Raw genomic sequence first — 21,807 nt, 5'->3', positions numbered from 1 at the left:
GTGTGTCCTCAGTTCCCCCGGTGGTGGATGTCCTGGAGCCTCCGTTCAACAGCCCCCTGCAGGAGAGAGTGGCCAACCAGCGCATAGCCTTCCCATGCCCTGCCAAAGGTCTGGTAGTATGCTCTAACACACACACACACACATGTAGACACACACACACACACACTTTAAAACTACTGCCAAACATTGTTCCCTCTCTTCCTCCCTCCTTCCCCTCCTCTCTCCCTCTCAGGCACTCCCACGCCGGTGATCAGGTGGTTGCGTAACGGCCAGGAGCTGACAGGAAGCGAGCCCGGCGTCTCCATCCTGGAGGACGGCACCCTACTCATCCTGGCGTCCGTGTCGCCCCTGGACAGCGGCGAGTACGTCTGCATGGCCGTCAACGACGCCGGCTCCACCGAGAGGAAGTACCAGCTCAAAGTGAACGGTGAGCTAGCGTAGCATAGCGTAGCGTAGCATAGCATAGCATAGCATAGCATAGCATAGCATAGCATAGCATAGCATAGCATAGCATAGCATAGCGAACAGTGTCCTTTTATATACATTCATTCATTCCTTAAATCCTCTACTTGACCCTTCAACCCTGACCTCCACCTTGGCCTCCCTGCAGTGCCCCCGGATATCCGTGACAAAGCGTCGCCGGGCAACGTGTCCGTGGTGTTGAACCAGCCCACCACCCTGCTGTGTGATGTCACAGGAAGTCCCACCCCGGTCATCACCTGGTACAAGGACGGACTTCCTGTAGGTGAACTCCAATCGCATACCCAAGTGCCAATCATGTGTCAAAGATTATTCCACTAGAAGCTTCATAATGTCCTTGTTTCGTAATTGTCAGGGTTAAATAGACTTACATGACTTTGGCTCAAAGTAAAGAGAGGTTGATTTATAGAAGGCTGTTATTCCATTAAAGAGAGCCCATTAGAGGAGAGGGAGTTATGATTACAGGGTGAACACTCCAACGTGAAGGGGAGTAAAGCAAAGCGCATAAAAACATTTTTATATGGATCATACGCAGACGTGAGGGAGTGTGAGTGAGTGTGTGTGTGTGTGTGCATAGAAGCTTGCGTAGGCCTGTGTGTCAGATAAAAACACTGGTCAGGGAAATATCTAATCAGCGGCCCCGTGTATGTAATGGCACATAATAATGATGTATTAATATGAGAGTGTTATGGAGAGTAATGTTCCATCTCATGTTGGCTGGCTGGGTGCTGGTCCTTAGTGGCTTCAGCCTCTCCTCAACCTTCCTGCTTCCTGCTCGGGGGACAGGCTTGCTGTCGGTACATGTTAGTCTGGTAATGGAGAGTTTGTTTGAAGGACTAGGTCATGTCTCGTTCCCTGTGTGATGCAAGTTCAGAGCAAGAGTGGAAATGTTGCTGACCCTTCAGTTTGCAGTGTTTCTAATGTGCCTTAAAGGGTTTCACCAGTTTGATTACGTGTATAGTATACTTGGCGGCTTGTCACAGAACGGAGAGAGATAAACGGTTAGCTTTTTGTATTCTTTACAGCACTTTTTGTTTTTCTTCTTTAATGTGATGAATGTGTATGTGTGTGTGGTGTCTGTGTGTCTGTGTGTGTGTGTGTGTGTGTGCGCGTGTGTGTGTGTGTAGGTGGTCCCCAGCAGCAGTGTGCAGATCCTGCAGAGGGGGAAGACCCTGTGGCTCCAGCTGGCCGACTCCAGCGACGCAGGGAGCTACAGCTGCCGGGCCGTCAACATCGCAGGAAGCAGCGAGAAGGTCTTCCACCTGGACGTCCTGGGTAGGAGGCCACCCCCACCCAGAACCGCGGCACCTCACACGGTCACACACACACACGCCTTCAGCTCAACGACTCAGAACAAACCACCACGCATCAACACAGCAGAATGTTCAGTCAAAGTTCAATCGGTACACATCAGACATGAGAGAATCTGTGGTTTTGCAGTATGCATAGAACCGTACGTTGCCGGGCAGGTCTGTACGTTCTACGTTCTTAGTCACAGTTGTTCTACTCTGCGTCTCAGTCCCTCCCACCATCACGGGGAGTGATTCCTCCAGCGACCTCTCAGCCGTGATCAACCAGGAGATCAGACTGGAGTGCCAGGCCACAGGAGTGCCCTTTCCCACAATCCACTGGTACAAGGACAGGAAGTGAGTGCTCTCGAGTTACTTCCTGTTCCAAGTTCACTCAGCATTGTTTCTCACTAAATCAACATGAAAATGTATGCATAAATAATCCCAGGGAATGAGTGGGGCATTAAACTAGATTACCGCAGCTCGGAATTGGCCTCCAGGCACTGAAAATGAAGGGATTATAATCCTACGTTGCCATAGGAACCTACCCATAATGCCTTCATGTCCCCTGAGAGCAGCTGGGGCTGTTCCAGCCTGCTGTCAGACTCCCTCCAGCAGCTGACCTCCACGCCCTCCTCTCCCCCTAGGCTGCTGTTCCTGGGCGACCCCAACGTGGAGCTCTCCGACGGGGGGCAGGTGTTGAAGATCAAGAGCGCCCGTCTGGGCGACCAGGCCCGCTACCAGTGCAGTGTCACCAACGCCGCGGGCAAACAGTCCAAGGACTTCAACCTCAGTGTTTATGGTGAGGGGGGGGATGCTGGTGGGGGGGGGGTGGGGGGTGGGGGTCCGTGTGTGTGTTTGTGTGTGTCAGGTGTTGCCGAATACGAAAGGAAAGAAGCTTAAACAATTGCAAATTGTTCTCCGTCCCCTCAGTCCCCCCCACCATCAAAGGCGGGAACCTCACCTCCGAGGTCACCGCCCTCCTGGGCGCCACGGTAACGCTGGAGTGCGAGGCGCGTGGCGTCCCGCTTCCGGCCGTCACCTGGTACCGGAACGGCGCCACCGTCCTGTCCAGCCGCCAGGCGCAGTACGTGGACCGAGGTCACTTCCTGAAGATCCCGCTCGCCCAGGCGTCCGACGCCGGCCGCTACACCTGCAGGGTGACCAGTGTGGCTGGCAGCGCCGACAGGAACTACCGGCTGGACGTTTACCGTAAGAACCTTCCCTGTCCTGCCAGGACACGGCGCTCTGGTCTGGGTTCTTTGTCTTTAACAAGGTGTCTCTTGCAGGTGTGGAACACGACTTGGAGGGAAATTGAGAAGAAGATATTTCCTGTAGACAAGTGTTGTTGACATTAGAAATACATTATGCTGTCTACATTAGATCCTTGATATTCTTGATATTCTCCTCATTATTACACTTCTTACATTCTCTCTCTCTGTCTCTCTGTCTCTCCTCAGTGCCCCCCACCATCGCGGGGGGCCAGGACACCCCCACAGAGCGAAAGGTGGTCCTGAGCCAGCCCCTGACCCTGGAGTGTGAGGCCGGGGGCCACCCAGCGCCCTCACTGACCTGGCTGAAGGACGGCGTGCCGGTCAGGGACGCGCCCGGCGTCCGCGTGCTCCAGCAAGGCCGCAGGGTGGAGATCACCTCCGCCAGCGTCTCCGACGCCGGACGCTACGTCTGCCTGGCAACCAGCGTCGCCGGGGAGAAGGAGATCAAGTACGACGTCAGCGTGCTAGGTGCGTCGCCCCCCCCCACACACACACACGTACACACATACACACCAACGCATGAGTTCAGTGTGCAGCACGGTGATACAGTCCAGCTTTTCTCGAATGAGTTTCTTTGTCTTCTGAACCACAGTCTCTCAAAATATAGACTTTTTATTCGTCTTGGCTCAGACGTTCTGGTGTTGTAACTCAATCCTGGTGTAACAGCCAGACAGGTCTGATCAGTAAATCACCGAGATGACAGGACTCAGGGAAAACACCAATCTAAGATCATTTGCTCTAGTTTATTTTACTGTATTTTTCTTTCAGTGTGGTGATTAGTCAACGTCAGGAGAAAGAGACTTGCCCAGAGTTAACTTGTTTTCCTCTGTTCTGGCAACTAAGCTAGTGTGTGTGTGTGTGTGTCTGTGCTATAGGGAGAAACAGTATTAGAAAGAAAGAAATATTGAGATATGTAGACGAACAGTCTTCTCCACTGTGTCGGAATGATTTTAGCCATCTGCATGACTGTGGAAGAGCAAGGATGATGCATGGTGGCTATGCACACACCACACACACACACACACACACATCTCACACACCACACACACGCCACACACACATACAGTACCACACACCACACCAAACGCACGCACACACACCACACACACACACTCAACACGTGTTTCTCTTTCTCCCAAATCCCTCTCACACACACACTGTCACGAGAAAAATACTCCCAGCATGCCTCAGCTGGGAGGTGCAGAGAATCAAGTGAACTCATGTTAGAACCCGAGACAGAGAGCCACAGAGAGATCTGGGATCTGAGGCCCGGCATCGATCATCTCCACATCTGGATGTGGGGGAGAGACCCCAGCGTGTACACACGCCGTCTTCCCACATCACGTCTGCCAGTCTGCCCAGATGGCTTCAGATCTGGGTTCATGGGCTGTTGATTTGCTGTACAGTAGAACCGTTGTTACTCTGAGACTCTGAGAACACCAAAGGGAGGGGGTTGTGAGGACGAGGTTTTCAAAGGTACTCGGCCACAAAAAGGTCAAATGCTCGGAGATGTTCTACCGTGGAGTCAAGGGGAAGGAAAACAAGAGTTCTAACATGTCTCCTGTATCCTATGTGAAACGTGTTTGTTGACATTTTTGGTTCTGCCCCAGTGCCCCCGTTCATTGAGGGCGGGGAGGAGGAGACGGAGACCACGGTGGTCGTCGACAGCGCTCTGGAGCTTGAGTGTCACGCCACAGGAAGCCCCGCCCCTGTCATCACGTAAGGCTCTCTCACACTCACACACACACACGTATATACACACACACAGACACCTCAACCTTTGCTGCGTGGCTGTTCTCCAGGTGGTTCAAGGACGGCCAGCCGGTCAGGCAGGGTGAGGGGGTTCGTATCGGGGCCGGCGGTCATCGCCTGGTGGTGTCACGGGCCAAGGTGTCGGACACGGCCCCCTTCCAGTGCGTGGCCACCAACGAGGCGGGGGACCACGAGAGGGACTTCAACGTGGTGGTTCACGGTGAGCTGGCGCCTTCTCGCTCGCTCCTGCATGCGATCCGTTATCTGTTTGACACGAGGCATCAGCTCGATGGCTTCTTAACCTGTATCTTCTGCTCTGTGTGCAAGCAACAGAAGTGTTCTCACGCTGGGTACAGTACATGCATCTCGTCTTCTCTTTTACTGGGATTTCGGAGGGTCGTCTGTTTCCTTTGATGGTTACGTCTCTTCCTCTCTCTCTCCCTCTCTTCCCTCCACTCTCTCTCTCTCTCTTCCTCTCTACCTCTGTCTCTCCCACTGTCTCTCTCCCACTGTCTCTCTTCCACTGTCTCTCTCCCCTCCACTCTCTCTTCCACTCTCTCTCTCCCCTCCTCTCTCTCTCTCTCTCTCTCCCCTCCTCTCTCTCTCTCTCTCTCTCTCTCTCTCTCTCTCTCTCTCTCTCTCTCTCTCTCTCTCCCCCCTCCAGTCCCTCCGTCCATCCGCTCGTCGGGTCCTGCGGAGCGCTCGGTGGTCCTCCACAAGCCCATCAGCCTCCAGTGCGTGGCGACTGGCGTCCCTCCTCCCAGCATCACCTGGCTGAGGAACGGCCGCCCTGTGGACGTGACGCAGGAGCACCTGAAGGTGGCAGCTCTCACCTGCCCCTCACAAACACCCTCGCTTGACCAGTTGTATTCATTCGATTGAACAATTGGGGATTTGAACCTGTGACCTCTTGATATGCTCTAACCACTAAGCTTTACATTTACATTTAGTCATTTAGCAGACGCTCTTATCCAGAGCGACTTACAGTAAGTACAGGGACATTCCCCCGAGGCAAGTAGGGTGAAGTGCCTTGCCCAAGGACACAACGTCAGTTGGCATGACCGGGAATCGAACTGGCAACCTTCGGATTACTAGCCCGATTCCCTCACCGCTCAGCCACCTGACTCCCGGACTTTACCCTCCCCCTAGTTCTCAGTCAAAGTCTCAGGACGATGTATGATATCTAAATGTTGTATATGCTCGTGTGTGTGTGTGTTCTCACAGCTGGAGTTGGAAGGTAGAACCCTCGTCGTCACGGAGGCCAGAGCAGTGCATGCTGGGAGATACACGTGCGTGGCGACCAACGCTGCCGGGGAGGCTCAACAACACACCCGCCTCAGTGTCCATGGTAACGGGAAAAACACCTCTCTCCCTGTCTCTCCTCCTCCAGCTTTGTGTGCACTTATGTTATCTTACTCCTCTGGGGCTGAGGATACGTACATACACGCCAGCCTGTCATACAACACGCGTGTGTGTGCGTGTGCGTGTTCCACAGAGCCTCCCAGCATTCCATATTCTGGAGAGATCTTCAATGAGACCATCCTGGCCAGCTACCCCACCAAGCTGGAGTGCAAGGCCACAGGGGCTCCTCTCCCAGGTAGGACCCGCCCCACACACACACACACCCCCGAGTTAGGCTGACCTCCCAGCCGGCAGCGTTAGGTCGACCTGCACGCCCTCTGAGGTCGTGCGTGCGTGCAGCAAGGAGAGGCGAACGGCCACATTCCGATGAGCGGCGTCACGGTCGAGGCCGGGGGACGTCTCTGCATATCCAGAGCAGGTGTTTCCCTCCTGATCTGATAACCCAGGAATGGATTCATCAGAAAACGAGCTCGTTTGACAGCTGCAACAGGGTGTTTTTCCCTGACTCTGTCACCTAGTGATGCTGGACCAGAGCCAGGTCGGACTACAGCTCAGATAGAGGAGCTAGTTGAAGACGTGAAAAGTGTCTCACAAGTTCTCACGAAATGTGGTCGAAGAGTGGTTTAGAAAGTGGTGATGAACAAAATGCGTTTGAATGAAACGTGTTTTGAGTAATCAGATGTTACAGTATTCATGTACAGTTCATGCATGGTGAAGTGTGGAGGGAGTCAGGTGGCTGAGCGGTTAGGGAATAGGGATAGTAATCAGAAGGTTGCTGGTCCGATTCCTGGCCGTATCAAATGACGTTGTGTCCATGGGCAAGGCACTTCACCCTACTTGCCTCAGGGGAATGTCCCTGTACTCACTGTAAGTCGCTCTGGATAAGAGCGTCTGCTAAATGACCCCCCCAAAAAAGTGTAATGTTCAAGGTCTTGTGGACAATGACACTTGTGTCCCTGTTCTCTGTCCCCGTGTGTTCAGCCATCACCTGGTACAAAGACGGTCGCCCGCTGACCAGCGCAGCCGGCGTGACCATCCTGAAACGCGGCCATGTTCTGGAGATCGACCGCGCCCAGCTCTCGGACGCGGGCCTGTACCGCTGTGTGGCGGTCAACCTCGCCGGGAAGGCGGAGCTCTCCCACCGGCTCCAGGTGTACGGTGAGCGACCGTGACCACACACAGAACCTTTTGAAACCACAACATGACCGTGCGGTCCAAAACCCAACGTGTTCGTCAGACGTAGCAGGGGGGAGCACATGGAGGATTGTGCCAGGGTCAGAGGTCATCCAGAATGCAGGTGATGAGTTACTCACAGATGGTGGAGTCCAGTGAGCATGACCACATGGGAGGAAGCAGTACGATATACGATCAGGAACCCATGGAATGTTCTCATGGGGCCCGCGTGTGGTTAGAATAGCCCTTGAGAGAACAGTGAGGGTCTACAGGAGACGTCACGCAGTTATCTCTGCACAGGAAACGCCAGTTCTGTTTTGCATCAGACAGGCTGATCTTGTTCGACACAACTGAGACTGAGAGAGTGTGTGTGGAGGAGAGAGTGTGTGGAGGAGAGTGTGTGTTTGTGGAGGAGAGTGTGTGTGGAGGAGGGTGTGTGTGGAGGAGGGTGTGTGTGGAGGAGGGAGTGTGTGGAGGAGGAGGGAGTGTGTGGAGGAGGGAGTGTGTGGAGGAGGGAGTGTGTGTGAGTACCACTCTGTCATGTGACTGGTGTGTAAAGCCCTCCCCTCCCCCGGCAGTGCCCCCGGTCATCTCCAGCCGAGGGGTCATGGTGACGGTGGTGGTGAACGAGGAGGCCAGGCTGGAGTGTGAGGCGTCGGGGGTGCCCCCGCCCAACCTCACCTGGCTCAAGGACGGCAGCCCCGTGGCCAGCGTGTCCGATGGCATACAGGTAAACACCTTCTACTTCCTGTTTGTGTGGGGGCCAGGTTTTTATCCTGGTTGTGGGTCTTTTGTGTGTGTGTGTGTCAAGTGATCCTCTAATAATAAGAATAATGTGTGTGTGTGTGTTTCCAGGTGTTGTCTGGTGGCAGAGTGCTGTTGTTCAGCAGTGCCCAGGTCAGTGATACGGGCAGGTTCACCTGTGTAGCGGTCAATGCTGGGGGAGAGCAACTCCGAGATTATGACCTGCATGTGTATGGTGAGTACAGTCTAAACCACACACACATTCAGCACATACACACACACACACACCCATTCAGCACATACACACTCACGCACGCACCACATTCTAGAATGGCTACTAACAAGTCCATGAACTCAGCACAAGCAATATGCTACAACGTGGAAATAAGTGTGGTTTGTCGAAAGTTAAACACTTCAGTCAGTTTACCTCAGGAAAGAGATGTTTTGACCAATTTAGCCTTTAAATGAGCCCAATCAACTCCAGTCTGAATCAATTTCCTCAACTTACTCTGAAGAACTGTAACACGAGAGAGTGGTGAGTGTGTGTGTGTCAGTGTTCGAGCGCCCGTGTTTACGTCTCGTGAGTGCGTAACGCTTTCAACATGTGACGAGACGTGCATCTCGTCTGCGTCGCTCAGCGCAGCAGAGGACGATGTCCAGACAAAGAAAGCCAGACTTGTCTTTAATCACAACCGTTCTCCAACTACATCCTGCGTCTGGCCTTCCCCCGTGACACACGTGACACACGCGTGTTTTGTTTTCCAAACTGACATCATTCCGCGAGAAACTGGCCCCTTTTGAAGTGTTCGACGCCAAGACAAACGGGAGGTTTCTGATTGACAAAGTGAAGCAATCACACTGCGAACCGTATTTTAGGATTATCTGGGCTGATGATGAGTCAGATGTTTCTGATTGGCCATCCCAGAGGGAGTTGTGCAGGGCGGATTGCTGGACTTCTGAGAGTCCATCTCCATCGCCAGTCTGAGGTCACCGTCTGGGTCTGAAATCCGCCCAGGTGCCAGTTGCATCGTGGGAAACAGAGGCCCAGTTGGCCCACGTTTATCAGTGTGTGTGTGTGTGTCTCTCGCAGTGCCTCCCAACATCATGGGCGAGGAGGTGAACGCCACGGTGATGCTGGGTCGCCCGGTGGAGCTGCGTTGCCAGGGCGACGCCATCCCGCCGCCCACCCTGTCCTGGCGTAAAGACGGCCGCCCGCTGTTCCGGAAGCCCGGCCTGACCGTGTCCGAGGACGGCAGCGTCCTGAAGGTAGGAGGACACCTCTCCCGCCCTCCTGTCTGCATCCCTTTCACTGTCATTGGTCGTTGAGTGTGATTGACAGGCTGACGGCCCTATCCTGTGGCAGGTTGACAGTGCCCAGGTGCAGGACTCGGGCAGGTACACTTGTGAGGCCACCAACGTCGCCGGCAAGACCGAGAAGAACTACAACCTTAACGTCTGGGGTGAGTGTGTGTGTGTGTGTGCGTGTGTGTGTGTGTGTGCGTACACACGTGATTGTGTGTGTCACTTTCATGCTTACTTGAGTGCCTGCCCATGTCGGCAGATAATTCACTGAACGACTAAAGAAACATTCAATAACATAACTTCCAGATGACCTAGTTTGGAGCGTAGCCTCTGAAAGGATCTCCAAGTTCTCCTCTCTCCAGAAGCCCTCAGGGTGATCTACAGGCAGGTCTCTCTCCTCTCTCCAGAAGCCCGCAGGGTGATCTACAGGCAGGTCTCTCTCCTCTCTCCAGAAGCCCTCAGGGTGATCTACAGGCAGGTCTCTCTCCTCTCTCCAGAAGCCCTCAGGGTGATCTACAGGCAGGTCTCTCTCCTCTCTCCAGAAGCCCGCAGGGTGATCTACAGGCAGGTCTCTCTCCTCTCTCCAGAAGCCCTCAGGGTGATCTACAGGCAGGTCTCTCTCCTCTCTCCAGAAGCCCGCAGGGTGATCTACAGGCAGGTCTCTCTCCTCTCTCCAGAAGCCCTCAGGGTGATCTACAGGCAGGTCTCTCTCCTCTCTCCAGAAGCCCGCAGGGTGATCTACAGGCAGGTCTCTCTCCTCTCTCCAGAAGCCCTCAGGGTGATCTACAGGCAGGTCTCTCTCCTCTCTCCAGAAGCCCTCAGGGTGATCTACAGGCAGGTCTCTCTCCTCTCTCCAGAAGCCCTCAGGGTGATCTACAGGCAGGTCTCTCTCCTCTCTCCAGAAGCCCTCAGGGTGATCTACAGGCAGGTCTCTCTCCTCTCTCCAGAAGCCCTCAGGGTGATCTACAGGCAGGTCTCTCTCCTCTCTCCAGAAGCCCTCAGGGTGATCTACAGGCAGGTCTCTCGACAGCAGGGCAGCGCTCCATTAACAGAGCTGGCCCGGTTGTTGAAACAGACTCCCAGGGTGAACAGGCTCCGGTGTTGTAGCGGCCCGCTGTTACCATGGCGCCCGGATTGTTTGGTCTGATCTGACACGAGTGTTTATGTTGGATCCGTTGACACCTCAGATGCGACGTGTGAGAGGGGGCGGCGTGTGTGAGTGTGTGTGTGTGTGCGAGTGTGTGTGCATGTTCCATGCATGCATTCGTACGGTCTGGAAGGAGAGCTGTGCAGCATATGAAACCTCCAGTCAGCCTATAACATCCTGAGGCAGATGTAGTCCTGTGGTGTGTGTGATAATAACAGTACTGGACTGTCCACACACACTGTAGAGAACAGAAAGAGGCACTCTAGACTCCTAACATGGCAAGATCGCCCTCTAGTGTTTTCTTGGTGTCATTACAACTGCCGTCACATTCCTACAGTACACCACTGCAATGTAACAACAGTATTTAGCTGTGCCTCTGTGTGCAAAGACGTCGGACTGACTGCGCTGCTGTTGTCCCAGTCTCTCCCAGCATCCGCGGGTCAGAGGAGGTGTCTCCCCTGACCGTGATGGAGGGCAGCCTGATCACACTGGTGTGTGAGTCCAGCGGAATCCCCCCTCCCAGCCTCACCTGGAGGAAAAACGGTACGACAGCTCACCTGGGTGTGTGAGTGAGTGTGTGTTTACGCGTGTGTATGTGTGTCTCACGCCGGTCTGTACCCTGTGATCCCGTAGCGGCGGAGGTGAGCTCGTCCTCGCGGGTCAAGGTTCTGTCCGGAGGACGCCAGCTCCAGATCTCCAGCGCAGAGAGGACAGACTCCGCCTCCTACAGCTGCACGGCAACCAGCGCGGCCGGCGCCGTCTCCAAGGAGTACAGCCTGCAGGTGTACGGTACGTCCAGACCGCGGGCCCGCCCCCTCACTCCCCACACGGCCTGAGGAAAGCGTACGATTGGCTTAAACGTTTAGACACAGGAAGTGAGTAGCGTCTTAAGGGGGCGTGGCTTTCACTCACCCACTCCTCTCACTTCAGTTCGCCCTTCCATCAGACCCAGTGGGGGCGGGGCCGAGGGCGGGGCCGGGGACGTCACGGTGACGAGGGGCGGGAACGTGACGCTGCAGTGCGAGGCGGACGGCGTACCGCGCCCGGCAGTCACCTGGCTGAAGGACGGGCGGCCAATCACGGAGCAGCAAGGAGCCCGAGTGCTGAACGAGGGCCGGCTGCTGCAGGTGACCGACGCCAAGGTGTCGGACACGGGCCGCTACACGTGTGTGGCCGTGAACGTGGCGGGACAGGCCGACAGCAAGCATGACGTCAACGTACACGGTGAGAGAACACGTTTAGGGCGGGATGGATACGCTACAGGACTACAGAGATCACATGACTACACGTTAACGTATCACATGGTCACGTTTTCATCCTCTCCCTCTCTCTCTCTTTATCTCTCTCTCTTTATCTCTCTCTCCCCCTTACCCTCTCTCTCTCTCTCTCCCCTTCACCCTCTCTCTCTCCCTCACCATTTCTCCCTCCCTCCCCCTCTCCCTCCCTCCCCCTCTCTCTCCCTCCCCCTCTCTCTCTCTCTCTCTCTCTCTCTCTCTCTCTCTCTCTCTCTCTCTCTCTTCTCTCTCTCTCTCTCCCCCTCTCTCTCACTCCCCCCCCCCTCTCTCTCTCTCACTCCCCCTCACCCTCTCTCTCTCACTCCGTGTCTCCCACCCCCTCCCCCCCCCACCCTTCTGGAACCCTCTCTCCAGTCCCCCCCAGCATCAGTGGAGTGCTGCGTGTTCCAGAGGAGGTCAGTGTGGTGGTGAAGAACCCTGTGGCCCTCACCTGCGAGGCCTCGGGAATCCCCCTCCCCACCATCACCTGGCTGAAGGACGGCCGGCCAATCAGAGCCTCCAGCTCCGTCCGGGTCCTCTCAGGTCAGCTCCCATTGGATGAAACTTCCGCCACTCACAGAAATCTTAAAGAGGGTTTACTACAACGAGGAGAACTCAGATGTAGTTTAAAACTCTGAGGAGTGACACTGATATCTCACTCTAAAAAACGTAATGTAATTTAATTCTGGCTCAACGGTTTCAGCTCAGCCAATCGTTGTCTGTTTTTTTCTCTCAGGGGGGCGGAGCCTGCGTGTAATGCACGCGTCAGTGGAGGATTCTGGGAGATACACCTGCGTGGTGTCGAACAGTGCAGGAGAGGAGAGGAAGGACTTTGACATGGAGATCCTCGGTAACATCCTCAACATCATCTCAGTGTGTGTGTGTGTGTGTGTGGGTGTGTTTGTGTGTGTGTGTGTGTGTGTGTGAACCCTGGGGTGTGAGTGTGTGTGAACCCTGGTGTGTGAGTGTGAGTGTGTGTGTGTGTGTGTGTGTGTGTGTCAACCCTGGTGTGTGAGTGTGTTTGTGTGTGTGTCAACCCTGGTGTGTGTGTGTGTGTGTGTTAATGTGAACCCTGGTGTGTGTGTGTGTGTGTGTGTGTGTCAACCCTGGTGTGTGAGTGTGTGTGTGTGTAAACCCTGGTGTGTGTGTGTGTGTGTGTGAGTGTGTGTGTGTGTGTCAACCCTGGTGTGTGAGTGTGTGTGTGTGTGTGTGTGTCAACCCTGGTGTGTGTGTGTGTGTTAATGTGAACCCTGGTGTGTGTGTGTGTGTGTATCAACCCTGGTGTGTGAGTGTGTGTGTGTGTGTGTGTGTGTGTAAACCCTGGTGTGTGTGTGTGTGTGTGTGTGTGAGTGTGTGTGTGTGTGTATCAACCCTGGTGTGTGAGTGTGTGTGTGTGTGTGTAAACCCTGGTGTGTGAGTGTGTGTGTGTGTGTGTGTGTAAACCCTGGTGTGTGTGTGTGTGTGTGTATCAACCCTGGTGTGTGAGTGTGTGTGTGTGTGTGTGTGTAAACCCTGGTGTGTGTGTTAATGTGAACCCTGGTGTGTGTGTGTCATGCTGCAGTGCCCCCCAGCATCGTGGAGGGAGGTGTTGTCCAGGACGCCAAGGTCAAGGAGAGGCACAACGTGACCCTGACGTGTGAGGTCACAGGTAGGTCGCTCCGTCGCTATGGAAACACGTTCATCATACAAGATTTTGTTATCGTTTGTAGTTTTCAAAAAAAACTTTAAAACTACTTTAAACAACAAAAAAATATGTATAATGTATAAGATCAAGTATAAGTTTTAACTTGGTCATCACTCCTTCACTGTGTCATTGTTTCCGACGTAATCTTAAGATCCCCTCTCATAACCATCGCCTAGGTAACCCCGCTCCGGAGATCAGGTGGTTGAAGGACGGCCAGCCGTTGGACAGACGTCAGCAGGTGATGTCACACGGGCGTTTCCTGCAGGTGTGGGGCGCCCAGGTGGGCGACACGGGCAGGTACACCTGTCTGGCCTCCAACAGCGCAGGGGACCGCAGCAAGCACTTCAACCTTAACATCCTGGGTAAGACACACACAAACATACTGTGTATACAGTATACACACACACACATGCATATCTTGTGTATATACACACACACACGTACATACGCAAGTGTATATATATACAAACAGACACACACACACACACACAGGGGTGATGTGACACCCAGCAGTGACTGGTCTTGTCCCCTCCCTCCATCCCAGTCACCCCCACCATCTCTGGCTCTGGTCCCGAGGGCGCGGCCGAGGAGGTGACAGTGACCCTGAACAGCCCACGTCGCTGGTGTGCGAGGTGCAGTCCTACCCCCCCGCCCTCATCACCTGGCTCAAGGACGGCACCCCCTTCGAATCCAACCGCAACATCAGAGTGCTTCCAGGTCAGGGGTCAAACCCACAGAGTTGTTTTCAATGTCCTGTCCCTTATGTACACACCCCTAACCCCCGGCCCTGATGTGACCCCCCTAACCCCCGGCCCTGATGTGACCCCCCTAACCCCCGGCCCTGATGTGACCCCTAACCCCCAGCCCTGATGTGACCCCCTAACCCCCGGCCCTGATGTGACCCCTAACCCCCGGCCCTGATGTGACCCCCTAACCCCCGGCCCTGATGTGACCCCTAACCCCCAGCCCTGATGTGACCCCTAACCCCCGGCCCTGATGTGACCCCCCTAACCCCCGGCCCTGATGTGACCCCCCTAACCCCCGGCCCTGATGTGACCCCTAACCCCCGGCCCTGATGTGACCCCTAACCCCCGGCCCTGATGTGACCCCCCTAACCCCCGGCCCTGATGTGACCCCTAACCCCCGGCCCTGATGTGACCCCCCTAACCCCCGGCCCTGATGTGACCCCTAACCCCCGGCCCTGATGTGACCCCTAACCCCCGGCCCTGATGTGACCCCCAGGCGGGCGCACCCTGCAGATCATCAGCGCCAGGCAGGAGGACGCGGGCAGGTACACCTGTCTGGCCACCAACGAGGCCGGGGAGACCCTGAAGAACTACGAGGTCAAAGTTTACAGTGAGTCACCTCCAGGTTGAGCAGGGCCCAGCCGCTTTCCTAGGTTTCCAGGTAACTTTGGTTGCTAGGTAACTGCGTGCCTCTCCTCCCGTAGTTCCTCCTCAGATCAATAAGAACGATGTTCCAGGGGAGGGGCTGGTTCCTAAGGAGGTCAAGCTGAAGGTCAACAACACCTTGACGCTGGAGTGTGAAGCTCAGGCTAACCCCGTGGCCTCCCTGCAGTGGTTCAAGGACGGACAGGTTAGAAAACACACACGTTTAAAACTGTGTATCTCTCTCTCTCCCTCTCTCTCTCTCTCTCTCTGTCTCTGTCTCTGTCTCTCTCTCTGTCTCTGTCTCTCTCTCTGTCTCTGTCTCTCTCTCTGTCTCTCTCCTCTCCCTCCCTCCCTCCCTCCCTCCCTCACTCTCTGTCTCTCTCGGTCCCTCTCTCTCTCTCTCTCGCTCGCTCTCTCTCTCTCGCTCTTTCTCTACCACACACACTTACATACATGCAATGACTTTCTGTCTTCCTACCTCTCTTCTCACACACACACACTCACACACACACACACACTCACAGGTCCCACCCCATGTCCCTCCTCTCCTCAGATCCTGAGGGCAGACGACCACGTGAGCATCACGGCTAGCGGCCGCGTGGTCCAGATCAGGCAGGCCCAGGTGTCGGACACCGGCCGCTACACCTGCATCGCCTCCAACGTGGCCGGGGAGGACGAGAAGGACTTTGATGTAAATATTCAAGGTGAAGCGGGTTCCCTTTGATTGGGGGCTTCATGACGTCAGAGAGCCTGGTGGTGGTGGAGGGGTCATGTGCCTTGGATCTGTCTGCATGCTCTCTCTCAGGTTTACAGGATGTGGCACGAACAAAGGTCGACCTTCATCTCTCTTCTCTCTCTCTCTCTCTCTCTCTCTCTCTCTCTCTCTCTCTCTCTCTCTCTCTCTCTCTCCTCTCCCTCTTGTCTGTTTCTCTCATGCACACACACTCGTTCTCTCTCTCTCCCTCTCCCTTCCTCTCTCTCCTCCCCCAGTCCCTCCCAGTTTCCCCAGGCCCTTCCCCTCCCCCCCAGGCAGCTGGCTGGACCAGAGGGACGTGGTGCTGAACAACCCCATCTCCCTGTACTGTGAGACCAACGCAGTGCCCCCGCCCACCCTGACCTGGTACAAGGATGGGCGGGCCCTGGCTTCCAGTGACAAAGTGCTCATCTTACCTGGTATGGACTACTGGTGTGTGGGAGGAGAGGGGGGTATGTATGGTTGTGTGTGTGTGTGTGTGTGAGGGAGAGAGATTGTTCTGAGAGAGATCTGGTGTGTGGTTGCAGGTGGCCGTGTGCTGCATATCCCCAGGGCTCAGGCAAAGGATTCTGGGAGGTACACATGCGTGGCGGTGAACGAGGCAGGAGAGGACTCCATCCAGTATGACGTCAGAGTGCTGAGTACGGACACACACACACACACCTTCTCTCTCTCTCTTACACACACACTCTCTCAAACACACACACATCTGGGACAAATGTCCTGTCTCCATGTTGTAATCTGTTCATAGACAGACTTAATCCGATAGGCTGTCTGAATAATGATATAAATCATGGGCTGCAAGTTGTCTGTGTGTGTCTCCCCCCTCAGTCCCCCCCTCCATCCGGCGTGCGGGGGGTGATGCCCCTGACGAGGTGAGGGTCCTGGTGAACCAGACCACCCTGCTGGAGTGTCACGTGGACGGGCACCCCGCGCCCAACGTCACCTGGCTGAAGAACAGCCAGCCTATCGGCTCCCCCAGACTGCTGTCCAACGGACGCACACTGCAGGTGAGCCCAGTCAGGACCGACCTGGACAAGAACTGAATGAACAACTCAATAATTGTATAAATATTTAAACAATACATAATAGTAAAGAAATAACAATAATTGATTCTATTATTTATTTATTCTATATATATATATTTTGTATTATTATAATATTTTAATCCCTTTTCATGAGAGCATAGGGTGTCATTCTAGGATTAGTGAGTGCAGGTATTTCCTGGGTGTGAATGATGTCACTTCCTGGGTGTGAATGATGTCACCGGTCTGCTGTGTGTGTCTCAGGTGCTGAACGCTCAGGTGTCAGACACGGGGCAGTACGTGTGTGTGGCCAGCAACGTGGTCGGCAGCGCCGATAAGGCCTTCAACCTCAACGTCCATGGTGAGGCTGGACACACCCTGACAGTGTGTGTGTGTGTGTGTGTAGCACAGGGCACACCCTGACAGTGTGTGTGTGTGTGTGTGTGTGTAGCACAGGAGAGACCGAGGAATGGTCTATGGATTCGACTTCTCAGTGAATGGATGGATGGTGTGACATGAATTGACTATAGTGTGTTCTCTCTCTCTCTCTCTCTCTCTCTCTCTCTCTCTCTCTCTCTCTCTCTCCCCCTCCAGTACCCCCCTCCATCATGGGCCTGAGCTCTGAGAATGTGACGGTGGTGGTGAATAACTTCATCTCACTGACGTGCGAGGCCACCGGCTTCCCTCCTCCCTCCCTGAGCTGGATCAAAGACCAGGGCGTGGTCCTCGCCAACACCAATGCCCTTATCATGCCAGGTAACCCCCCCCCCCCTCCTACTCCCCTCCCCAGGAGAAAATGTTACTGGAAAGGTCATGTTTTTCAACATGTTTTTCAAATGTTACATATTTTAAGGGTTTGAAAAAGGAAGTATTGAGGGAATATTTGTTTGAGACGGTTGTCCGGAAAAATCCTCGATCCTTCTCCAAATCGATGTTGTTTCTCTGAAGGTGGACGAACACTGCAGATTCTGAGGGCTAAGATGTCTGACGGCGGCAAGTACAGCTGTGTGGCTGTGAACGCTGCAGGAGAGACACGCAAGCTGTTCTACCTCACCGTGCTGGGTCAGTGTGTCCTTGTCTCACACACACACACGTTTACTATACACTCATGCACACATGCTCCTACATGCCCCACACTAAGCATTCACCCACCCAACACACACCTGCCTACATAAACACACTCACACACACTAACCCCCCCTTCCTCCCTCACCCCACCTCCCCCCCAGTCCCCCCCAGCATCAGAGACAGCAGTGGGCTATCCCCCGTGGTGTTGAGTGTGCAGGTGGGGGGCTCCGTCACCCTGGAGTGCGAGTCCAACGCCGTCCCCCCTCCCACCGTCACCTGGTACAAGAACGGCCGAGCCGTAGCCGAGTCGGCCAACATCAGGCTCCTGGCCCGGGGCCAGATGCTGGAGGTCAAGGGGGCAGAGGTGAGAGGTCAACCCCATGCATCTCATCGTCCTCTGTATCCATTGTGTTTTTCATTTGTTATGTTGTAAAGATGCAACTTTTAAAGGCACTATCGAAAATAATTTGATGATGATGATGATACTGTTGATGCTGCTGATGATGATTATTTATATTTATATTTAGTCATTTAGCAGACGCTCTTATCGCTCTTATCCATTATCTTAATAATGATAATTCATTTTTATATAGCGCTTTTCTAAATACTCAGACGCTTTACATGTGCAAAGACAAACAAAACAATACAACAGTAAAGATATAAAAGACAGAGGATCAAACAAAACAAACAAACAGAACAGGGGGAGTCAGGGGGAGTCAGGTGGCTGAGCGGTTAGAGAATCGGGCTAGTAATCAGAAGGTCACTGGTTCGATTCCAGCCGTGCAAAATGACTTCACTTGCCTCGAGGGGAATGTCCCTGTACTTACTGTAAGTCGCTCTGGATAAGAGCGTCTGCTAAATGTAAATGTAGAACATCTTGAAGCTTGAGGTTCCGGTCAGGCCCTCTGCAGTGGTCAGTGTTGGCGGACCTCTTCTCTATGTGCGGAGGTTGACTTGGTCTGTGTTTCCCAGGTGTCTGACACCGGCCAGTACGTCTGCAAGGCGTCCAACGTGGCCGGACAGGTGGACAAGAACTTCCACCTGAACATCTACGGTGAGAGAAAGATCCAGAAGGATCAGTGTCAGCATGAAGGAAAAACATGACTGAAAACTCTGTCTTTAACCCCTGATAGTCAGTTTTTCTATGTAAACGACGCTTGTGTCTTTGTGAGGTCATGAGGTCACTCCGTGGGCCCCTGGGAAAACCATCTAACAACCCCTCCCTCCCTCGCTCAGTGCCCCCCAGTATCGACGGCCCAGCCGAGGAGAAGATGGTGGAGACGGTCAGCAACCCCGTCACCCTGCCCTGCGACGCCGCGGGCATCCCCCCTCCCAGCCTCACCTGGCTGAAGAACGGACGCTCCGTCGGTGAGCAGTGCCCTCTCCCTCAGGGCCCCCGCGTGGCTCCCTCCCTTCCACGGGCTCATTCTCAACGCCTCGGACTCACCTCCACGTCTGTTTTCTAGAGAATACCGAGTCGCTGGAGATGCACATCCTGTCCGGGGGCAGCAAGCTGCAGATCGCCCGCTCCCAGCTGTCCGACGCGGGCACGTACACCTGCGTGGCATCCAACGTGGAGGGGAAGGCTCGTAAGAGTTACCACCTGACCATCCAAGGTACGCTGCCACACAACATACTTAGACAACTTTTATAAATACCCAATATACTACATACAAATCCAGTAGAATTTGCTTTGTTTTAATCCTTTGACAGAAAACGCATTGTTACCTTGTAAAGCCAGTTAATCCATGTCTCCTGGTTGGTGTCTTGATGAATGTGATTGGCTGTCCCCTCTATCTTGATGAATGTGATTGGCTGTCCCCCCCTTAGTCCCGCCCAGCATTTCAGGGGCGGAGCTGCCCAGTGAAGTGGGCGTGCTGCTGAACAAGAGCATCCAATTGGTGTGTCGCGCTCAGGGAACCCCGCCCCCTTCCATCCAGTGGCTGAAGGACGGAAAGGCCCTCAGCAAATCAGGAAGCCAGGGACTCAGGTAGGGGAGGGGAGGGGAGGAATGGAGGAAAAGAGGGCGGAAGTGATGAATCGATTCTGACTGAAGCTACATAAATTAGGGATAAAGGGATTTCTTCCTGTTCCTGTTCTGCTAAGGCAGTACTAATCGATAGCGATGACATCTGACCAGATGTGTGCTGGTGTGCCCCCCCTCCCCTCCAGGATCAGTCCAGATGGCAGCACCCTGACTCTGTCAGCAGCTCGTACCTCTGACGGGGGCAAGTACACCTGCATGGCCACCAACCCTGCTGGAGAGGAGGACAGGATCTATAACCTCAGCGTCTACGGTGAGCTGGCCAGACCGTCTCGTAGGGTCATCAAGCACAGGCACAATGTGGACGTATCACGTTAAAACATCTGTTGGATAAGGTTTATGTGTTATATGTGTGAATGAATTACGATAAGTCTTCGCATGTAAAAAAATAATCATTAGTTTTTTATTATAATCAATTATATATTTACAAATCTATCTATCTCTCTCTATCTCTCTCTCTCTCTCCAGTCCCTCCTGTGATTGGTGGAAATGGGGCGAAGGCCGAGGAGTTGACCACAGTTCTAGACAGTTCCGTCAGCCTCGAGTGTGTGGCCACGGGCTCCCCTCTCCCCCAGCTCAACTGGCTGAGGAACGGCCTCCCCCTCCCGATCTCCTCCCACCTCCGCCTGCTCTCCGCCGGGCAGGTGCTCAGGTACTGCAGGGTCAGGGGTCACAAGGGAACCAGCTTCAGACTCTTTTACAACTCTGGGGAAAAGCATTTTTTATATTTTTTTCATTTCTGTTCCTGACAGGATCAGCCGAGCTCAGGTGTCTGATGGTGGCTCCTACACATGTATGGCTTCGAACAGGGCAGGAGTCGACAACAAACACTATAACCTCCAGGTCCATGGTAACTAAAATAAATCTGTATCTATATATGTTACTGGAACAACCTCAACACCATACACCCCTGTTTAACTAGAACACAACACACTCTTGCTTAGCCAAGTTAAGCAGGTCTTTGTGATGTCACATCCTGCCTCTTCCCCCCTCCAGTTCCTCCCAGCCTGGACGGAGCAGGAAGCACGGGGCAGGTGACGGTGGTGCGGGGGGACCTCGCGTCGCTGGTGTGCATCGCTGACGGGACCCCCGCCCCCTCCATGTCCTGGCTGAGAGAGGGGGTCGGCCTCATCCCCGACCCCAGCCTCGGCCTCCTCAACCTGGGGAGCACCCTCCAGATCGCCCACGCCAGGGTCAACCACACGGGCCGCTACACCTGCCTGGCTAACAACACTGCTGGCCAGGCCAGCCGCCACTTCGACCTCAAAGTGTTCGGTGAGCGTGGCTGTCGTAGCCCGGGGGTGAAGGGTCGAGTTCTAAATGTAGGAGGGGGGCAGCCTTTTGGATGCAGCCTTAGATATAATTATGTTAATAAGTGTGTGTGTGTGTGTGTGGGGGGCCTCAATCACCAACCCCCCCCCCCCATGACCTCTCCTCTCTGACCTCTCCTGCCCCTGACAGACCCTCCTCGTGTCTCGGGTTCGGGCGTGGCGGCGGAGGTGTCGGTGGTGGCGAACCAGGTGCTGGAGCTGCTGTGTGAGGCCACGGGGATCCCAGCCCCCAGCCTCACCTGGATGAAGGACGGCAGGCCCCTCCCCCAGACGGACGGCAGGCCCCTCCCCCAGACGGACAGCATGCGCCTCCTCCGGGTGGCCTCCGCCCAGGTGAGAGGGGCGCGGGACCACCCAGGGACAAGGCCTGTCTCCTCTCTCCTTTACTTCCTGTTTCTCACACTCTCTTGTTCCTACTTATATCCCTCCTCACACGCTCCCTTGTTCCCTCTCCACCTCTCTCTCTCTCTGTCTCTCTCTCTGTCTCTCTCTCTGTCTCTCTCTCTCTCTCTCTCTCTCTCTCTCTCTCTCTCTGTCTCTCTCTCTCTCTCTCTCTCTCTCTCTCTCTCTCTCTCTCTCTCTCTCTCTCTCTCTCTCTCTCGTCTCTCTCTCTCTCTCTGTCTCTCCCTCTCTCTCTCTCTCTCTCTCTCTCTGTCTCTCTCTCTCTCTCTCTCTCTCTCTGTCTGTCTGTCTGTCTGTCTGTCTGTCTCTCT

At 54.4% G+C, this 21,807-nt stretch overlaps 1 protein-coding gene across 1 annotated transcript in view; it reads left to right on the top strand.

The window, feature by feature from the left end:
- hmcn1 (hemicentin 1) overlaps positions 1-21,807 on the top strand; it is a 65,693-nt gene that overhangs the window by 35,995 nt on the left and 7,891 nt on the right. Inside the window, 46 exon segments of the mRNA XM_062452271.1 lie at positions 13-108; positions 233-427; positions 611-741; positions 1,608-1,755; positions 2,000-2,126; positions 2,417-2,571; positions 2,703-2,981; positions 3,230-3,511; positions 4,654-4,762; positions 4,846-5,015; positions 5,460-5,614; positions 6,020-6,143; positions 6,291-6,392; positions 7,139-7,315; positions 7,909-8,060; positions 8,186-8,309; positions 9,165-9,340; positions 9,438-9,534; positions 10,944-11,066; positions 11,157-11,312; positions 11,454-11,747; positions 12,173-12,340; positions 12,534-12,647; positions 13,359-13,445; positions 13,658-13,843; positions 14,026-14,088; positions 14,091-14,198; positions 14,724-14,837; positions 14,932-15,077; positions 15,426-15,576; positions 15,863-16,045; positions 16,154-16,267; positions 16,458-16,636; positions 16,916-17,012; positions 17,246-17,407; positions 17,600-17,713; positions 17,881-18,083; positions 18,692-18,773; positions 18,956-19,087; positions 19,186-19,335; positions 19,550-19,709; positions 19,892-20,016; positions 20,232-20,415; positions 20,516-20,613; positions 20,760-21,038; positions 21,225-21,427. Coding sequence (XP_062308255.1) covers positions 13-108; positions 233-427; positions 611-741; positions 1,608-1,755; positions 2,000-2,126; positions 2,417-2,571; positions 2,703-2,981; positions 3,230-3,511; positions 4,654-4,762; positions 4,846-5,015; positions 5,460-5,614; positions 6,020-6,143; positions 6,291-6,392; positions 7,139-7,315; positions 7,909-8,060; positions 8,186-8,309; positions 9,165-9,340; positions 9,438-9,534; positions 10,944-11,066; positions 11,157-11,312; positions 11,454-11,747; positions 12,173-12,340; positions 12,534-12,647; positions 13,359-13,445; positions 13,658-13,843; positions 14,026-14,088; positions 14,091-14,198; positions 14,724-14,837; positions 14,932-15,077; positions 15,426-15,576; positions 15,863-16,045; positions 16,154-16,267; positions 16,458-16,636; positions 16,916-17,012; positions 17,246-17,407; positions 17,600-17,713; positions 17,881-18,083; positions 18,692-18,773; positions 18,956-19,087; positions 19,186-19,335; positions 19,550-19,709; positions 19,892-20,016; positions 20,232-20,415; positions 20,516-20,613; positions 20,760-21,038; positions 21,225-21,427 — 6,974 coding nt within the window.

Source organism: Osmerus eperlanus, chromosome 26, assembly GCF_963692335.1.
Source record: "Osmerus eperlanus chromosome 26, fOsmEpe2.1, whole genome shotgun sequence".
NCBI classification, from domain to species: Eukaryota; Metazoa; Chordata; class Actinopteri; order Osmeriformes; family Osmeridae; genus Osmerus; species Osmerus eperlanus.
Note: the sequence above shows the minus strand (reverse complement) of the source record. Positions and strands in the feature narration are given on the sequence as shown.